Here is a 19,702-nt window from a genome sequence, read left to right as displayed (position 1 = left end):
AACAAATAGGCTCGATGGAAGCCCAGCTGTTACACAGATCTTTCTTTGCAAGGGATACCATGAGGGATGTTGACATCCTGGTGATTGCCATGTAGCGTCACCAGTCAGGTCGGAAAATGCTCACAACCTGTTATACTTTGCTGAAACATGAGTTTAAGATAGTAATGTCTCGTAAATCCGCAACATGCTAGATATTGGGTGCGTGGTGAAAGCTCAGTTGCAGGGTTTTAGCCGAGAGCAACTGCACTCGGGTCAGTGTCTTTTATCATGCTTGTGATGGATGTTCATATATATACTCATGTATATAACTCTCTGAATCCAAACTTTCGTCAATAAAATTTTGTCAGCACCATCATGGCCACTGAGGCCCCGTTGGAGGGTCGGCAAGAGGGGGATAAGGCTTAGGCATCAAACCCATTCTCTCCCACGCACTACCCCCTTCATGAGATCCGTGAGTAAATGTGAATTTGATGCCTTTTTCCCGCGCTAGCTCGTTGACTGGTTCATATACATCTTCATCTATGCAGCCAAACACAAACAACCATATCTCCAGAGTTTTCAGCGCACAAAGGCGGGTACCAGGGCCACAAGCCTTCAGCAACGAACACAGTGTTTCGACATACTGCAGAAGCTGTAGCTGATAATTCGCGAGGTTGCATTGGAGACCAAGATGCTCAAGTGATCTCGGTAAGCAATCCACCATTTCCTCGTTTCGTGAAACATCACGATAGTTAAGTACATGAATATCCACGGTGAGGCGCTTCAGCTTGATCATTTGTTTAAAGCACTCTTTGAAGCATTCAAAACGCGCCTGAGACGCGTTTTCTAATAAAGCCGGGTTTTTCCTGAAGCTGTGCGTAATAAGATCGAACGCGAGCTCCTCCAAAGATGCTGCATGGAGGAGCAACGCTTGTCGAGTGAGAGTGAGGCTGTTATGTCCATCCTCGTTCATTCTAGAGGGGTTTCTCCAAGTGAAAACGAGCTTCTTCAGTCGTTTGCAGGTGCTAACAACAGTGAGTAGTCCTTGGTTCGTGAGGCAAGCGGCCTCCAAGAACAACTCCTCAACAGGCGAAGTCCCAGCAGGAAACCGTGTCTCGTAGATATCAGGATCTAAGCCCAGCCGGGTATATTCATTTCTGTCCTTCTCATCGGAGATGTTTTTGATCGGTATCTCGTCAGATAACCCTGAGAGGGCAAGAGTTTTGATATTCGGAAAATAGAAAAAGGGTGCCGCACATTGAATGTTTCCGGGGTCATCTTCGTCGTACCATCTGACCACAGCGAGTTTAAGGTTCTCCAATGGCCCTTGGGGGCCATTATGCCGAAGAGCCAATGACACAAGGTTTAACACCAGCAGTCCTGACTCTTGATAGTACGGAATCGTAACGTCGAGGCTCTCGATTCTGGTACATAGAACTAAGAGAAGTGCTGCTACCGGGTCTATCTTTGCACCGACTAGTCCTTCGCACCAGCCAGGGTCCTTGGCAAGCTCTGGAAACCGTTGACGAGCTGCTACGGCAAGTTCATCAAGCCCGTCAGCACCAACCAATGGGTCATCTTCTTCGATACGAATCAGTTCATCGAAGACGATTGATTTGACATTGCTTTGGAGGTGGGGGTTTCGAACGAGATGCAGCGCAAAGTGAGCAGGTGCTTGTTTGTGTACGATCTCGGGATAAAACGGCCAATGGCGGACGAGAAGTGGTGAGGCGATTCTATAAAGTCTCTTATCGACATATATGACTTGGAAAAGTGCGAGGCGATCTGAATCGCTAATCAGGATAAAGATATCAGCGAGTATCTCATCCGGGAGGTCCTGCAGTTGCCCCATTCTGCATGCCGTAGTGTTGGAAGTGAAATCAGCAGATTACCCAGTGATGCGGGGTTGCTGATGAGATTGGGATGAGATAACATTGTCACGTGCCAGTAAGCATATGTACAAGATTAAGGTCGCATCGGGAAATAGGGAGTTCTGGTGTTTACAATGTTACACGTTGGAGCAGTTTGAACAGTTCAATGAATATACTATATAATGAAGAAATATGTAAATCGAGAAAAAGTGTCAAAGCTGACTGAGAAAACACTACTTCTCAGCCTTGACATCAAAGCGGTCCAGGTTCATGACCTTGGTCCATGCAGAAATGAAATCCTTCACAAACTTCTCTTTCGCATCAGCGCTACCGTAGACCTCAGAAATAGCACGCAGCTCAGCGTGAGATCCGAAGACAAGATCAGCGCGGGTAGCAGTCCACTTGACGGACTTGGTGGAGCGGTCAGTGCCGGTCCAGAGCTCACCACGGTCATCCTTCTTGGCCCATGAGTAGGCGGGAGAGAGAAGGTTGACGAAGAAGTCGTTGGTCAGCTGGCCCTTCTTCTCAGTGAGAATACCGTTGGAAGAACCGTCGTAGTTGGCGTTCAAGGCACGGAGACCACCGACGAGGACGGTCATCTCGGGAGGAGTAAGGGTAAGAAGAGCAGCGCGGTCAACGAGGATCTCCTCAGTGCGAGCACGGGCCGTACCATGTCCATAGTTACGGAAACCATCAGCAAGGGGCTCAAGGTAACCGAACTGAACGAGATCGGTCTGGTTCTGGGTAGCATCAACACGGCCAGGGGTGAAAGGAACCTCGACGTCCTTGAAGCCAGCAGCCTGGGCAGCCTTCTCGATAGCAGCAACACCACCGAGGACAATCAGATCAGCGAGAGAGACCTTCTTGGAGCCGGATTTGGCGTTAAAGTCCTTCTGGATCTTCTTCAGTGCAGAGAGAACCTGCTTGAGCTGCTTGGGGTTGTTGCTGGCCCAGTTGACCTGAGGCTCAAGAGCAATACGAGCACCGTTGGCACCACCACGCTTGTCAGTTCCACGGAAAGTAGAAGCAGAGTTCCAAGCAGTAGAAACAAGCTTAGAAACATCAAGACCATCAGTAGAAAGGATAGTGGACTTGAGGCTAGAGATCTCAGCCTCGCCAATGATGTCACCCTTTCGCTCAGGGAGAGGATCCTGCCAGATGAACTTCTCCTTAGCGACCTCGGGACCAAGGTAGCGAGAAACAGGGCCGAGATCACGGTGGAGGAGCTTGTACCATGCACGAGCGAAAGCAGCGTTCAGCTCCTTGGGGTTGTCGTGCCAGCGCTTGCAGATCTTGAGGTATGAGGGGTCGTTGATGAGGGCGAGATCGCTAGTGAGCATGGTGGGGCGGCGGAACTTGCCCTTGACGAAGGGGTCGGGGTACTCAAGCTTGCCGTTGAGAGCCTCCCATTGCTTGTGGCCAGCGGGGCTCTCGACGAGGGTCCAGTTGTTGCCGAGAAGAGACTTGAGGAAGTGGTTGCTCCACCTATGATTTGTTAGTACGGGTGAGACTCAGATGCGCAGAGAGGGGACGTACTTGGTGGGAGTGGTGGACCAGATAACCTCGAGACCGCTGGTCATCTGGTCAGGACCGTTACCCTCGTTGACGCTGTTGTGCCATCCAAGACCCATCTCTCCAAGGTCAGCAGCCATGGGCTCAGGGCCAATGTTCTTAGCAGGAACAGCACCGTGAGTCTTGCCCAGGGTGTGACCACCAATAATGAGAGCAGCAGTCTCCTCATCGTCCATACCCATACGACCGAAAGCAGTACGGATATCAAGAGCAGAAGCCTTGGGGTCAGAGCTTCCATCAGGACCCTCAGGGTTGACGTAGATGAGACCAAAGTGCGTTGCACCAAGGGGCTTCTCGAGCTTGTCGGCACGCTCGTAAATGTCTGTGCTACCGTTGTAGCGAACGTCGTTACCCTTGGGGACAAAGGTGGACTCGGCACCCCAGTAGATGGACTCATCGGCCTCCCAGGTGTCAGCGCGACCACCGGCGAAACCGAGGGTCTCGAAGCCGCTGTGCTCGAGGGCGACGTTGCCGGCGAGAACGATCAAGTCAGCCCATGAGATCTTGCTGCCATACTTTTGCTTGATGGGCCCTACGATTTGTTAGATCTTGCGGTTTGTGTGACGGCTGTGTAACGTACAGAGCAGACGACGGGCTTTGTCCAAGTTCTGGTTGTCGGGCCAGCTGTCGAGAGGTGCGAATCTTTGTTGACCCTGTGTCCGTTAGCAAAACACTCGAGAATAGGATACTGAGGTCATTACTCACCATTCCGGCGCCACCTCGGCCGTCCATTGCGCGGTATGTACCAGCGCTGTGCCATGACATACGAATGAAGAGACCACCATAGTTTCCATGGTCAGCAGGCCACCAATCTTGAGAATCCGTGAGAAGCGCGTTGAGGTCCTTCTTCAGAGCAGCAACTGCAAAATAAATCAGTAAACAGTCGTCAATCCCAGAATCAGTGGAACCCACAGTCCAGAGACTTGAAAGCCTCGGTGTAGTCGAAATCAGCACCCAATGGGTTATACTGGGGTGAAAACTGCCTCAAGACATCCAATCGCAGAGCACAAGGCCAAAAGTCCCTGGATCGAGTACCGCCACCAGCCTGATTGCTAGCGACGCGGCAGATGCCAAAGTCCTCGGGGATTTCTCGCGGCGGGACGAGGTTAGTGTCCGTGGCGCGCTTGGCAAAAGGGCAGCCCTGGCTAGCGGCCAGAGGCACGAGGCCAGAAGCCAGCAGGAGTGATTGTACGTGCATGGCTGGGGAGTATGTGCTGTGACTGTGAGGTTGTGAGACTGACAGACGAACAGACTAGAAAAACGGGCGGATTTATGTTTAGTTTTGTACCCAGAGTGAAGAGGCAAGAAAAAGAAGGTTACAGTGACGATCTGCAGGGGCTGGGACAGCGCCAAGTCGGCAGTGTCAGTGGTATAGGACCTTATGCAGCAGGTCAGACGCTCGGATTAGCAATCGAGGCTCAGTTACAGTGCATCTTAGTCTAGCCATTGGTGCATGGATCAGAGAGACCTTGGCCTGGCTGCGGTATCACAAGGATAAACCCAGCCTTTTCTTGCCTCTTCTAAGCAGTGCAATCCACACCAACGTCACTGACCCCTCCTGCTTGTTTCCCAGATAGTGATAGGCGGTGACGATACTGGAATCAGATGTCTCGTCCGTGGATTCATTGCTCATGTGGAGACGGAGAAAATCTGGGTGCTAGGGCGAGAGAAGAAAAAGATCCCTGATAAGCGGCAATGCCAATTGAATCACACGCACCAACTGCCGACAGGGATGGTAAATCACAGGACTGCTATTGGTTTACGTGAGACTTGGGCCATACTGAGAAGGTGGTAGCTTAATATAAACTTTTGGAGAACACCAGTGAAACACATGGTTTAGAGTTTATCATTTACCCTTGAGGAATCGACCTTATGCATGTTGTTTTCTTAACAATTCTCAGTACAAGCTGACTGATCAAGCCTGTCTCTGTTGGAGATAGATTGGGCAGAGCCATTCTTCTAATCGCCCTGCCAAGCTGTGACTATCCCACATATGATCCGACTACCCACTCTTGCTCACCCTGCCGTACCGCAACCAATCGGAATATTGTCAAACAGATTAGCTAGGTAGACGATCAATGCCGTGAGCGCGGGCCGGAGTAAAGCTCCTCACCCCTCAGAGGACCAAACATGCAATCTTCGGGTGCAGTGTCACGTCGGGCTCTTCCCAAGTTCCCGATTACAGTGCAGTACGTAGTAACCCGAGACAAATTGATCTGGCCTCGTCTGCTGTACAACCCCGTATTTTGCGAATGCAGATGACTTTTTGGTGTATCTTGTCTACAAATTATCTGACCGCAGGGCTCGGGCTTTGCTGACAATAAGCTCAATCTCATCCCTGCCAATTGCTCAGTCGTCAGCAGTAACCTATTCGCGTTTTGATTCGTACAGCTTGTTGCTTGGCTCATTTATCATCACAACAGACTACAAAAATAAGCATACGCAGTCACAAACTGCGGTCGCATTCTGGGTCCGGTCGATCCATGTACCCGAACCTTTGGGCCATACAATTCTCAACAAGTCATCACCAACAAAGCAATTACATTCTGCATACCCATCCCGTCTCCCAAGACATCTTTTGCTAATAATAGCAATCTTCTGCAGGCGACATCTTGGCTTCACAAATCCCGCAGGTCAAATGGCCTGATCCCAGCGTAGCAATTCTCTTGTGATCGATCCTCGAAACCATCCCATCCAATATCACAATGAATTCTTGGGGTTTCATGCAGCGGCAACTCTATCTAGAATGTCACATCCCGCTTTGCGAGCCCATTGGTCCTCGCTACGCAGTGGCAATTTCGCCCTGCCGTGCCCCATCCCTGATCCCAGGCCTTTATCGACGCTCTATCAGTAGGATTCAACGGTTTTCCCCTCTCGAAGAAGAAGCTGCAAAGACGCAAGTTCCTCTTCCTTTCTGCATCGACATGGCGCAGCTGCAGCGGATGCAACTTTTTGTCAACAGAGCCGCGACCCTGCATAGACACATAATCACGACCCCAGCCACAAAACGGTGAGTCAATTCGTGCGATTTCTTAACCGACCTTAGCAGAAACTCTATTATTAGCTTTGCGCGCATTTGGGTACCTGCATTACTATTGCCTGCCATTTCATAGGATCTTTGCTGTTGCAGCAGTAAACTTTCCATGGATATCCTTTTGAGCAGTGCCGTGAATGGACATACCGTAATCGTGCAGGTCCAGAAAATTGATTTGGAATCATGCGGAGCAAATTAGGCAGTCGAGGTAAGCTAAGCTAAACAGAACAGGACAGGGCAGAGGAAAATCGTGCGGGGGGAGAAACATCATCACGCGAGGGCAGGGGTTATAGCGCTCGCTTCGCCACCTGTTGGCGTTGACCTTGGAATCGCTGAGCGCTAAACTTTTTCCGGTCATTGGAAGCGTTCTGAATGTCTTCAAAGTTTAACAGTTCTTCGTCAATGGTCTCTGCTGCGATCCGCTCGTCTTACGATGGTTTCGGTTTGAGTACGGGTAGCGGTAAGTATACAGCTTGACATGGAGCCAGGACGCGTTGCACTCGTATGACGGACGCGTTGGAGCCTTACCCTAAACCGTAGAGTTTAGATGCTGTGAGGGGACATGCTCCGAATACTCTCAATTGGGGGATAGTCGCGGGATAGCGATCGTTGCATTTCGGCATGATGTTGCGGTATTTGAGAAGTCGACATATCTTCGGTCCGACAGTTATTCTCCTCTTCGGCATCGTCGGCAGCATCTTAACATCATTGCAATATAGCCAATTCATCGTATGTCGTTGATTAAAGTTTCCATCATTATTAGTATTAAACATTAGCTAGTATGTACGTCATGTCCCGCATCTAACGTAGTTCCAGGGTATATCCTTCTCTTAGTTCCTGATCTATCCCAATCAAGATGTCGCTTATCGTGATATCCTCTGTTCGCACCCGATTCTATCCAAACAGCCCTTTCTATCCTTGGAAATACTCGTTACCCTCGGTGACTGAAAAACGGAAGATGTGCATCTCCCTCCGGAGGGATATATCTTCGGAAATTGGAGTTTCTCGGCATCAACCTCAACCTTGATCGGCAGTTCCTGCTCCTCCTCCTCCTCTTCTTCTTCATTATCGCTGCGCGTATCTTCTGCATTTCCACCACGAAGAACTCGAATGACCAATTTGACGATCATGCCGAACCATACAAGCATGAGTGCCTCCAGAAACAAAAGTCCGCTCACGAATAGTGTCTTGATAGTGTAGTCGTAGCATACTCTCCCATTGGTGTAGATCAATGGTTCAAACAGATAGAAATAGCCGTGTGCCGGAACCTCTGAAGGACCAATGATGTTCTTTCCTGAGCCAACGAAGCATTTCGGCCCGGCGATGGCTAGACTATGCGCATAAACAGACCAGCATACCATCGGGAACGCAACATGGCGGCACAGCACCCAGCTGACAACGAATGCGCCGAACATGAAATCGCACAAAGACTGTAGCTTGATGTACTTTAGGCACTTCGCGATCGAGAAAATTAAGTCGTTAAAGTCCATGAGGATCAGGACAACGTTGCCGACGCGGGTGAGGCCATATCGATACGAGCAAAACACTAGAGCAATTGTGACGACGTGGTGAGAGAGCATCTGCCAATGGTCCTTGCGGCGTTTCTCCATATTGATGACAATCATCTGTTGAAGCCAGAAAGCCAATTGTGCCAGCATGTAAATCTTCATGAGGCCGGATATTTCGCGATTCGGCCAATTCGTCCACATAGCCTGAAGATCCAACCAATACGACGAAGACGCATAGATGCACTGCCGACATTAGCTAATAAGTCCCATCTAATTGGCGGGGACGTCAATCATACCATGCCAACGGACCAGCAAGTGGAATAGTAAACGACCATCCAAGCCTGTTCCTTGAGCCGCATGGATCTAGCCCTCCCCAGTCCCCAGGCGGCCGCCACTGGGTCCAGAACGAAGCGCATCGTAGCATCCCGCAGACCCGTCAACACCACGATCAGAACGGCCACGAGGTAATTATCATCGAACCCGACGCCGTACTCCCCTGTGAACACGTCTCGGTACGAGAGCGACGTGAGCTTGGCGGTGAGGGGACGTGTAAAACTGTTGCATTGCGCAATGAGCAGAGGGGTTAGAATACCGAGGCATATGCCTAGGAAAGTCAGTATTGTGGAAACGAATCGCCGAGTGGGATGGGGTTACCGAGTTGGTTATCGATAAGCCGTTGCTTTACGGAGGTTTGTTCCTGACATCGTTTTGAGCGTAGTTTTGCTGCCATAGCGACTTTTCCTAATTGATGCCGAAGAAGAGGGGGAATTTGGGCGGGATGGAGTTTTAAATGGCTTCGGAAATAAAATGGAAAAATAGGTCATTTAAACCATAAATTTGTCTGAAGGTTTTGTGGCCGTGAAATAAGGTGATCATCGACTCACGTATGGAACCATCACGCCGCCCGCGGGGTTCCGACCTAATTTGCGTAAAGAGAAAAAAAAAAAAAACGAGTGAATACGAAAAAGATTGGTTGTTTAATTGGGATGCGCGTATGAAATGATCGACGTGTTCGTGTTCGGAGCCAATGGGTTGATTTTTAGGGGTCGCATCTTGGATCATGAGCTTATCTGGCATGATGGGAGATCTGTTGAAGCTTAGTTTGTTCAACGTTTGCGCTTTGACATTTAGCGGCTGATGATTCGATTGAATGGCACCTCGCGATCGGATTGAAGAAGAGTTGGAATTGTTGGGATAAGGGTTGTGTTGCTGATTGCTGGCTCAAGGTTTGACTTTAGGCTGCGAACACATGTGACGAGGTCAAGATGGCTGTTTCACAGTGTCAAACTCTACCCAGAAGCTTTGGAGATGACCAAAAAATCTTACAAGATTGGCTAGAATACTATGACATTCTTACCGCTGTTCCTACCAGCCAAATAGTCTTGTCTCATCTTCTCAGCATCTTCAAGCTTCCATTCCTTGATCTTGACCTGGATATTATGCTTCACGACTAGTTCCAAGAGCTCCTCAGTTTCATTGGTATCCGCAATAAGAGAGCCGATTAGCTTAATATCACGAAAGATGACGTTCCGATAAGATAAAGTAATGTCCTTCTCAGGCTGACCCAGAAGAACCATAGTTCCGTGCTTACGCGTCAACTTGGCTGTGAGATCAAAAGCAGCCGGAGCATCAGTTGCGTCTATTGTGGCGTCGAGGCCAGGGCAGTCGCCGTTTATAACATTGGCGATCTTCTCCAGGGAAGTTTCAGCTGGATCGGTGGATAGAATGCAGATGTCGGGTTTCAGATGGTAAGATGCGACAAGGTCTAGGGCATCTTGCTTCACATCAATCGCAGCCACTTGATATCCCTACATGTACTCATGTCAGTCTCAAACAATCACTGCTGGAAGGCTTCCAATATACCATTGCTTTGGCAACCTGCGTCCCGATATGGCCAAGACCACCAATGTCCACAATACTAATCGAGCTACCAGATGGAACTTGAGCTTTCTTGATACCTCCATACACGGTGATGCCGGCACACATCATACAGGCTGCACTGGGAAATTCAACTTATTCTGGGGGTTTCACAGTAAATCGACTGTCGCTGAGAATCGTAAACGCGGTGAATGATATGCAGGCATGATGTGAACAGAAGTACTCACGCTGCCATGTATTCCGCCCATGCCCCATCCGTCGTGATGCCTTTCATAAGTGGATTATCGCAGTATATGGGCCTCCCAGCTTCATAGTCAGGACAGTTGACTGACCATATAAGTACATTTCCGACGCATGAGAGAATCACCTACCGCAGCAGCTGTCAAAGTTGAGATATCCTACTCGATCACCCTCCGCAAACCCTCGAGCTTCAGATCCGACTTCCGCCATGACACTAGCTGGTTCATGTGACCCAATGAACGGTAGTTTTGAGCCAAAGTCATTTTCAAGGGCCATGCAATCAGTGTGACAGAACCCGCCCGCCTTGATCTGGATGAGTAGCTGATGGGGTTTGGGCTTTGGCTTGTCAACATCGGAGACGGTATAGGGTGCGTTGAAATTCTTGATTTGAATGGCTTTCATGATGATACTGGTCTATAATGTAATGTTTCTGTGTCAATCGGACTCTGCTGCATTTTGAAGTCTAGAACCGGATTGGTTCTCAAAAGACCTACGCCATACAATGCCGGCTAGTGATAGGGACGCGCTAGGGCTCGATTACACGCCATGTTGGTAGAGATCTATCTATTCTACCTACTGCAATTGCATGCTAAACGGGATAAAATAGTGGCTTTGCGTACTAAGTGATTGAAGAGAATTTGTAGACGCAGAGACCATGAAAGATCGAGTCCCAGGTGCGTATTATACTCGCAGGAAAGACACTCTGATAAAGTCCAACTCCAACTTTGGAGGATATTTGAAGCACCACTTGGTGTTCTGTTCCATCGTAGTGACAAGTAAAGTCTTATAGAAGTATCTTGTATTGAACTCAGACTGAAGCGCTAATCTCCTCAACACACTGGGTGTCGAGTAATTAACCTTGGCGCGACAGCATCATCATCGTTAAAAAGAACAGACACTACACATTCAGGCTTCGAGAATCCGTATGACAAACGTTGAAGTTCGCCAGCGCCCCCAGTTCCGAAAAAGATAAATCTGAGCTCAGGCTGAACCGTTCGCATCGCCCAGACCTCAGGTCACTGGGGGTGATGCGGGTACGGCAGCAACATCATCGCTCGTAACGTCGAAGGATCAAAGGGGTTCATGTGTGGTTTGGCATGAACCCGTATAAGTGCCCTTTTCAGGGTCAATCCCCCAGCCGCCAACAGTCCCAATGGGATTTAGGTAGTCGAAGGAAAGCTACCCAGTTAGGCTGGTAAGGCCTTTGATAAAGAATGAAAGTCAGAGCGAATTAATCCAAACAGAGCTGAGCTGTGGGCTGGTATGTGAAAACAAATATTTCAAGTCTGTCATGGGCGGCGATGCCCTTTTTATACTTGGGAGACAGGGCGGGATAAGCTTTGGCTTTTGGCCAAAACATGCTGTTGTATCTACAGATAAGGGCAATGACTGTGCTCTTCATGTTGTGAGTCGTGACACGTCGCAAACTTTACAGCTCTGTCCGGGTGTCGGAACTCAGACTGAAACCCTTGCATTTCTCAAGACCTGAGCCATTGAGAGTCGCATAGGTATTGCAGTATCATCATTGTTCACTTTCAATCCAGAGTCACTTTTTATTGACATCATCTTTGGATCAGGAGATGTGTCCCCCCGAGTTCGAGCCTCTCGTCAAATGCAAGTTCAACTGCATCGTTTCCTGATTTCCATTAGCTCATTTCTTCCGTGCACTCTTATTGCTCATCAAGGGCAAGGGTTAAAGGATCGCAAAACAAAGAGAACAATCCCAATAAGACCACGAGTCACGAATCGTCGAACCGACAAACCGACTGCATGCTCAAGGCGTGGCGTTCCTGAAGGCGGTGCAGTGGCTGGTAGTCTCGCCATAAAAAAAAAAAAAAAGAACGCACGTGATAACCCGGAGCGTCAACTCCGCCACGGGCAGAGCGACAACAAGAAGGGAAGGAACGACAACACCATTCCCCCACCTGCCCAAGAACATGAAATGAGAAGGGTACTTAAGTTGCAAATGCTGAAGCACTTACCAACAGCAGTCAGTGATGACAAAATCAATCGAGAGTCATATCTGACGAAAAATCCTTGCGTCCTGCAGGTTGTTAATGAGAACCAATGGTCTGAGACTGCAATTGAGACAGGCTGGGCCTGTCTCCCTTTTCATACTTACAACCAACAACTGAAACTCATTTTTGGGCGCGCTACGTCGCAAAGTCTGTTGCGCTGCTGCAAAATCGTGTCCAATTGTCCTTAACAATTTCGCAGCAAGGTTTGGTGGGCGCGAGTTAGTGGGGCTGGCGCGGAAGCATGTGACAGGTACCTCCTGTTCCTGCTGTCACTCTGTCCTGGATGGTCGAACTGGTAAACTGCTGGGATTCGACACGACGATTATTATGATAGACGGGGATTCAAGTGTCGCAATTCCTGCAAATTCCTCCTGTTCTGACTTGCTCAAAAGATTGCTTGGATGGGACTTAGATTTTGGGTGTTTTTGTTCGACTTGCATCTTGCGTGGTTCGGGCCAGGGGCGCCAGCAAGCTTTTTGGACACAAACTTTACCATTAATCGACCTAACAAATGATCTGTAGAAGGAAGTTTATGATTGCATTGTCGTGAATGCATGATTTCATGCAAAAGTTTGATCTGGGGCGACTTGCCACCATTGGTCATGTCGGTTGTTGTGCAATTCTCCGACAACAACTTCACTTTGTGAAACAAACTTTATCTGCCGCAGCAGAGTGCCCCCTGAGCCAGATCCTTTTTACAGGCGTTCGAGCTCAATAAGATGGTCTCTTGAATGAAGTTGCTGTAAGTCACAAAGTGCCAGAAGGGAAAAAGGGGCCCATCTACGTACGGGCTGAGGCTTTTCACTGGAGTCTGCGCAGTCCTCACTGCGACCCTACAGGTCATCCGAGTCCAATGGAAGTCATTTCTCGCAAGATAAATCTCTTGGTACCTTAGCATGCCAGTCACTGTTATCGCCTCATACATCAATAACGTTTGCAATGTCCCGAAGTGACATTAATAGCTTATCTGTATACTTTCGAAGGTGGACACTCGACATCAAGTACATGAGCCGCATTCTGTCCAAGTCCCTGATTACATGTTGGGCCACAGATGTTCGATGGAGCATCACTTCTACAAACCCCGTAACTCAGGAATAAGATAAGAGACAATCCATGTGCAAGGAGCTGTGAGGAATTTGGTGCTGACCAACTTCAGCATGGACTAGAAAATGGTGGACTGTTGAGTGTAAGCGTGGTATATAAATATGCTGAGGCCTGAAGTACAAGCTAGCTTCTATGATTTGATGATGGTTGGCTCAACGGAAGAACTGTGAAAATGACGGTCAGGCCTCCTGTCCGCATGGACATTCACTTTGGTGCTGCAGGTAAATGCGACATTGAAAGCGACAAGACAACGAGTAAGAATGTGTCCAAAGTCGGTCAGCCTTTCAGCTGGCAGTAATTGAGCCCTGAACAGTACCGGACGAAGACCAATCTGGCAATTCTACCACGACAGATTCTGACGGCAACTTTTGCAGCTTTAAAAGGCACTGGTCGTACGCGAGATATGGCAGCGGTCGGATAGACAAAGATTTTGTCGACTGCCACAAGGGATGGTCCGTTCCGACTTTAGACGAAATGCAGCAGAGATCCGGCAGAGCATCAAGTAGCTTGCTGATGGCCTGGCATTTTGCGTTGTCATGCTGGCCGGCGATCTATTTACTTTTACGGGCCCCGGTATGGACAAGTCATTGAGGATCCCAGCTTTACAAACCGGAAGACTGGCTTTCCGCGGCATACCTCGCATCTGCATTCAATAGTCTCAAGCCACAACATCATGCCGTGTATTCCTTGGGATGCTCGGTACATGTCCCTCTGAAACCTTCTAAGCATGCCATTCGGATTCATGTTCGCATTGTAGAATAAGTCTGGGACAAGTCTGCAGGATGCTTCTTGTCACACCGCCTGGCCTCGGTTGTGAGACATACATGTCAGTGGCCACCATTTGCGGGATCCCTTCCTCATGATGACGATTATTGTTTCAGCTCGGCTTATGTGCTGCATTGAGGATACGAGCCGTTTGTGAATATTGCACCTGGAAAGCCATATTCTTTTTCTTTCGCATAATCGATGTCCCAACCGTGATTGTTGTCTGCTTATAATCTCTCTTAAAACCTTCAATTGCCTGTTCTCTGGGAAATCCTTCACGATAGAAAAGCAACTGAGTGCAAAATGGGTATGCACAGCAGAATTTCCCCTCACGCCATGCATGGCAAGCTATGGGGTGACCAATAGCACATGAGCTAGTTGTCAGCGAACTATTGACCTTTTTGTATAGATTAAAGCACATCAGTGGATATCATATACCCTGTGGCTAGCTGAACAACCCGGAAGAGCAACCTGCATGATATCCCATGCTACGTTAGTTAGTATCGTAGTATTGGATCATTGAGCTGTCCAAGCTGTGTAGATTCATAAGGAGAAGAGCAGCAGGCGATAATCAGCACAAAATATCCTTACATCTATGGTTACTTCTTGTTATCTGTAAAAAATACTACATTACCAAGTCATGGGTATTAACGACATCCTATTTGGCGCCCAGCGTGGCTTGCCTCTGCCAGCCTCTTTTGGCCAAGTCCTGACTATTCGTCTCAAAAGCCACGACGAAGAGACCAAAAAGGCAATTCTCGGCATTTTGCAAAGCCTTGCACAAGATATTGCAAACAATTACACCAAGTGCGGCCTTGTAGCTGCCTTTTGTCCCAAGCTTTGGGGCTCGTGGAGTGGACGCGATATACCCATTCACACAGAGATTCTTGACCGCAAGATCAAGTTCCGCAATACCGGCGGCGATGTTGTCCTCTATATCAAGGCCACATCCAAGGACCTGGCGGCCAAGATTGTGAGCAAAGTTGAGAAACCCCTTGAAGCCATCTCCATGACCATTGACAAGGTCGTGGCCGGCAAACGAAAGGATATCCGAGTTGGCGGCGGACGTTACGTTGATGGCATCACCAACCCCAATGATCCCGTCAGCTTGGCTGAAGACGTTCTCATCAGCAGCCCGGAAGAATATCGTGGTGCTAGCTTTGCCTTTACTCAGAAGTTCACCTTTGACTGGCCTCGCATTGCCACTCAAAGTGGAGATACTGAGGATGAGATGGTTGGTCGCAATCCAGATGGCGCTTCCCTGCCTCAGCATGCGACTCACTCGCACATTCATCGGGCTCATATAAGAGACAAGAACCAAGACCAGCGAAAGATTCTGCGTCAAGCACTGTCGTTTGGTAACAGTGGAGGTCACGCCGGCCGCGAGAAGGGACTCATGTTTGTTGCGTTTTGCAACGAACAACCCCGCTTCGAGCACATTCTCAAACATCTATTGGGCCACGAGCCAGAGAATCCCCTTGATAGATTGATGGATGTTGTCAAGGCTCATAGCGGTGGGTACTGGTATGTCCCTGCTGCCAAGGAACTGGGCGTCCCTGCTGTGACGAGCCTCAACGATGTAATGGAAGATTCGCACTGGGACGTCAGAAGCCCCAATGGCTATCTATTTTACAACTCTCAGGACTACCTTCATCAGATGTCTCAAGGTCGCTACATTGGCGGTGATCCTCCGAACGATCGGCTCCTGAGCTTGCTTGGAAGGACATTCTCTCATTGGCGCGATGGCTGGATGGATAAACAGAACTTCCCGAGACTTCCTGAGCTTACCCACTTCTATGACACCAAGGAAGAAAAGGACAAAGTCATGAAAGAGCCTGTCCCAGTTCGTAAGGGTCTCGCAAATCTGAAAACACTCACACTGTCACTCTCGGACCCAGAGTCCAAAACAGCTCGCTTCAACGGCTTGCTTCGCATTGATCCCAAAGAGCTCATCGTTGGCGTTATTCCGGATTTTACTCTGGGCCGCGGAAAAGAGGTTATCCCATACCTGTCGAAGGAGGAGACTATTGGTGCTTGGCTTAAGGGCTCACTCAATGAGTGGTCTGCCATGGGTCATGTAGTTCCAGACTATGAGCGTCTCGTTCAAAAGGGCTTGGGTGGACTCCACAGCGAGCTGCAAGTCAAAGCTGACAATGCCAGCCAAGCCAAGGAGAAATCTTTCTTCCGTTCTGCTCTCTTGTCTATCAAAGGAGTGCAAGGCTACTTGCGCAACTGGACAATCTTGGCACAAAATGCAGCTTCTCACGCCTCGAATGAAGATGACAAGGCCAACATGGAAGATGTCTCCAAGCGATTGGCACATCTCGTCGATCATCCACCAAGAGACTTCCAAGATGCAGTGCAGCTAATCTTTTCGATGCACTGTTGCCTGCATCTCGTCGGCGAATTGACTGCTCTGGGTCGTCTGGACCAGATCCTCTGGCCATTCCTGGAGAAGGACAGTATTTCTTTGGATCGTGCCCAAGAGATTGTGGACTGTCTCTGGCTAAAGATCGGAGAGAACGCCTTCGTCAATCGCGCCTTTATCTACGACTACGTGTCATATGGAACCACAGCCGTTTGTGGCGTGGGCGGTAATTTTCCCCAGGGAGGTGGCATCAATCAATGGGTTCAGCAAGTTACTGTCGGTGGCTACAAGGCGACAGACGGAGATACCCCAGAAGGCGGCGCCAATGAGGTCACCATGTTGTGTCTCAAGGCTTCGCGGCGTATACCCGTCAACGCTCCAACTCTGTCACTCCGCGTGTACAAGGACATGCCAGAAGAGTATCTTGATGAGGCTGCCAAGGCAATCCTTGCTGGAGGTGCACAGCCAATTCTCTATAATGACGACAAACTCTGCAAGGGCTTGAGAGATTCGGATCCCGACCTTGTGAACACAGCTTGGTCAAGGAATTATGCTGCTGATGGCTGCTACGAACCCATGTTCGCGGGAGCATCAGAGTTCACCTTCAACAATGTCCAGCCAATGCTTGCTCTGGAGCAAACCATTAACCAAGGAGCGACCTATGGTGCTGCTGGGCCCGAGAGTCTTCGTGGGCTGAAGCAAACCTTTCGATCGCTGCCGGCTCACAAGATCAAGACATTCAAGCAGCTCCAAGACATCTTCCTGGAGCAACTGGAATGGCTTGTTATTCAGTGCTATAATGTAATGTTGGAGAACTACGGGAATCTCGCTGACATATGCCCGAGCCCTCTCCTGTCTGTCTTGATTGATGGATGTGTTGAGAAGGGCATCGACCTGACCGATGGCGGTGCAAGCTTTCACATCATGGCACCACTATGTATTGGAGTCTCCAATACCATTGATTCGCTGTTTGCTATACAGAAGCTGGTGTATGACGAAGACACTGCAATGACTACGCTTCCTGAACTTGTCGACTGTCTCATCAATGACTGGGGTTTCAACATGATTGAGCCTTTCCAGGATCGTCACCTTGGCGCTGCTAGTGCGGCCCAGTATGGCGTGCGATATCAACAGCTGAGAGCTATGGCACTCGCACTGCCAAAGTGGGGGAGCGGTGACAAGGAGGTGAACCGCCTTGGAGACTGGCTCATTGAGAATCTTGTGAGACTTTGTGTCACCAAGTTCAACTCTCCAGCTCTGGATCAGCAAAAGCAAGAGATCGCTAAGAACCACCCCGGCCAAGACATAAAGTTCGTCATCACTCCTGGCATCGGTACTTTTGAAGGCTATGTCGGTGACGGTGCGCCTTGTGGTGCCTCAGCTGATGGTCGCCGTAACGGCACGCCCATTGCATCAGATCTTTCCCCTGTCCCAGCTGCACAAGACCTACCTCCCAATCCTGCCTTCAGAAACATATACCAAGCCATGGAGAGTTACAAATCCGACGCTGTGACGTACGGGCTTTCGAACGCGTCACCTGTGGACATGAACATTGATGAAGCCTTTCCGCTTGAAGACTTGAAAAAGTTTGTCAAGAAATACGCACAGGGTACAGTTGGTGGAAACTTGATCACGCTCACTTGTGCAAACGTGAAGACCTATGAAGAGGCGGTGAAAGATCCGGAAAAGTATAATCTCCTACGGGTCAGAATGGGTGGATGGACTGAGTTCTATGCTACCATGTTCCCTGAGCATCAGGATCAACACCAAAGACGACAATACTTCGAGCCTTGAGACGGCTGTCAAAACATATGTTTGGAACTGACACCGTTTTTGCGCTGTTTGAGTTGTAGTGAAACTTTAAAATGATAGTTCAGTACACGAATAGTGTTTTACATGCATGCATTTATTAGCCTTCCTAGGAGATGTGAATGTCGTTTAAGCGGACCAAGGCATGTTTGGCAGTGAGTCTACAATGAAGACAGGCCAGTATATCAGGCATCAAGATACATGCTATTGATGAAAAATTATCATCAATAATCTACTTATACATATTCAATTGTACAGCTCCGAACTATTGTCTTACATTAACCAATCCTATCAACAATAGTTCTGTTATATCAGCCCAAGGCTTTTGATACAAGAAGAAGCTACTTCTTGCGAAAGGCGAATACAAATGCAAAGCTTTCAGTACCGACATCAATAAATACAAAAAGAAAAGTCTATACTCTAATGACTACCACAGCCACTGCGCAGTAACACTTATAGCCTCAAAACGTCCAATGTAGACCCACTTCAGCAACCCATATCCAATACCGCCACATTCAAACGGTCTAACCGAATCAAGGGCTACAAGGCTCATTTAACCTATCACACACTGAGCAGTCGCAAAGGAGTACGTGTCCTGGATACCGGAGGCGGCTCGGACGGACAGGAGGCTGAGTGTCATGCTCAGTGCTGTCGCTATCCGTACTCCCCTGAGAATCGATGCTCAGGCGAGAAAGCTCCCGCACGGCTTCAGCAGGCGGGGTTGTCAGCCTGTTGGTTGATGGATGAGATGGCTGAGGCCCCGGTGTATGAATCGATTGACCGAGTACATGGTGCTCGGGAATTGGGAACAGGAGGCTTGGTGTGGGAGGATCTCTCCATGACCGAACCTGGAAGGTGCGGGTTCTTCTGGGAGGCATTTCCGAAGGATGACTCGCAAGGGGTTGCCTATCCCCACGCTGCGGCTGGTCAGTCTGTTGCACGCCATAGATGGCTCGACTGAGATCCTCAACAGAAGAGACGTAATGTAGGAAGCTTCCGGTTCGTCGATTGTCACGAATAGTACGCGTGCGGTGACATGGACGAACTACTCGGTTTGGAGTTCTATCAACAGACCGCTGTGAGTCGCGTCGGGAGTTGATAACACCTAATCTCCGTCGAGGAGCCGCGAGACGACCTCCGAATAAAGTAGAAGATCGCCGCCGATCGCCCAGATTCTGTCCATGGGGTGATGCTGGAGGAGTGGCACGGATGCGAGCTGGAGACTGATCAGAGAGAATTGGAGGAGGCGACGGGGACTCTTCCGTGACTCTCTGTGGGAAAGTTAGGGTAGAACTGCCATCTGAGGCTTGGGGGCCACCAGAAACATTGTCACTGTCGAGATTGCGGAAGTGAGGTGGCATAGTGACGAGTAAGGTCCAGAGATCTGACCGAAGTAGTGGGGTTGAACGTGCTTGGGAAACGAGACCTAGTAGGCCATGGAAGCTTCGATGGAAGCCAAATGGAAAGAATGGCACGCTTTTCGCTGCTGGGAAGGGATGGGGATGGAAGTGATTAAAAGGGCACTGGTCTCTATTAGCCGGAAGAGTACAGCTCGC

The 19,702-nt window shown here is 49.3% G+C and overlaps 5 protein-coding genes across 5 annotated transcripts; 1 reads left to right on the top strand and 4 right to left on the bottom strand.

The window, feature by feature from the left end:
- Positions 1-558: 558 nt before the first annotated feature.
- J7337_013653 (uncharacterized protein) lies at positions 559-1,831 on the bottom strand (the record flags this gene model as incomplete). Its single annotated transcript, XM_044831132.1, has 2 exons — positions 559-592; positions 624-1,831. The coding sequence occupies 2 exons, from the start codon at positions 1,829-1,831 to the stop codon at positions 559-561; spliced, it is 1,242 nt and encodes a 413-aa protein (XP_044674407.1).
- Positions 1,832-2,083: 252 nt separating this feature from the next.
- KATG2 (Catalase-peroxidase 2) lies at positions 2,084-4,620 on the bottom strand (the record flags this gene model as incomplete). The annotated part of the gene is made up of 5 exons (XM_044831131.1): positions 2,084-3,335; positions 3,387-3,954; positions 4,003-4,075; positions 4,128-4,282; positions 4,335-4,620. 5 exons carry the CDS (start codon positions 4,618-4,620, stop codon positions 2,084-2,086), a joined length of 2,334 nt encoding a protein of 777 aa, XP_044674406.1.
- A 2,699-nt stretch (positions 4,621-7,319) lies between these two features.
- J7337_013651 (uncharacterized protein) lies at positions 7,320-8,694 on the bottom strand (the record flags this gene model as incomplete). Its single annotated transcript, XM_044831130.1, has 3 exons — positions 7,320-8,207; positions 8,261-8,568; positions 8,619-8,694. The coding sequence occupies 3 exons, from the start codon at positions 8,692-8,694 to the stop codon at positions 7,320-7,322; spliced, it is 1,272 nt and encodes a 423-aa protein (XP_044674405.1).
- Positions 8,695-9,298: 604 nt separating this feature from the next.
- Positions 9,299-10,484, bottom strand: J7337_013650 (uncharacterized protein; the record flags this gene model as incomplete). The annotated part of the gene is made up of 3 exons (XM_044831129.1): positions 9,299-9,772; positions 9,828-9,958; positions 10,214-10,484. The coding sequence occupies 3 exons, from the start codon at positions 10,482-10,484 to the stop codon at positions 9,299-9,301; spliced, it is 876 nt and encodes a 291-aa protein (XP_044674404.1).
- A 4,125-nt stretch (positions 10,485-14,609) lies between these two features.
- On the top strand, positions 14,610-18,131 carry J7337_013649 (uncharacterized protein; the record flags this gene model as incomplete). The annotated part of the gene is made up of 1 exon (XM_044831128.1): positions 14,610-18,131. The coding sequence occupies one exon, from the start codon at positions 14,610-14,612 to the stop codon at positions 18,129-18,131; it is 3,522 nt and encodes a 1,173-aa protein (XP_044674403.1).
- Positions 18,132-19,702: the final 1,571 nt, after the last annotated feature.

This window comes from Fusarium musae, chromosome 11, assembly GCF_019915245.1.
Source record: "Fusarium musae strain F31 chromosome 11, whole genome shotgun sequence".
NCBI lineage: Eukaryota > Fungi > Ascomycota > Sordariomycetes > Hypocreales > Nectriaceae > Fusarium > Fusarium musae.
This window is presented reverse-complemented; position numbering and strand designations above follow the sequence as displayed.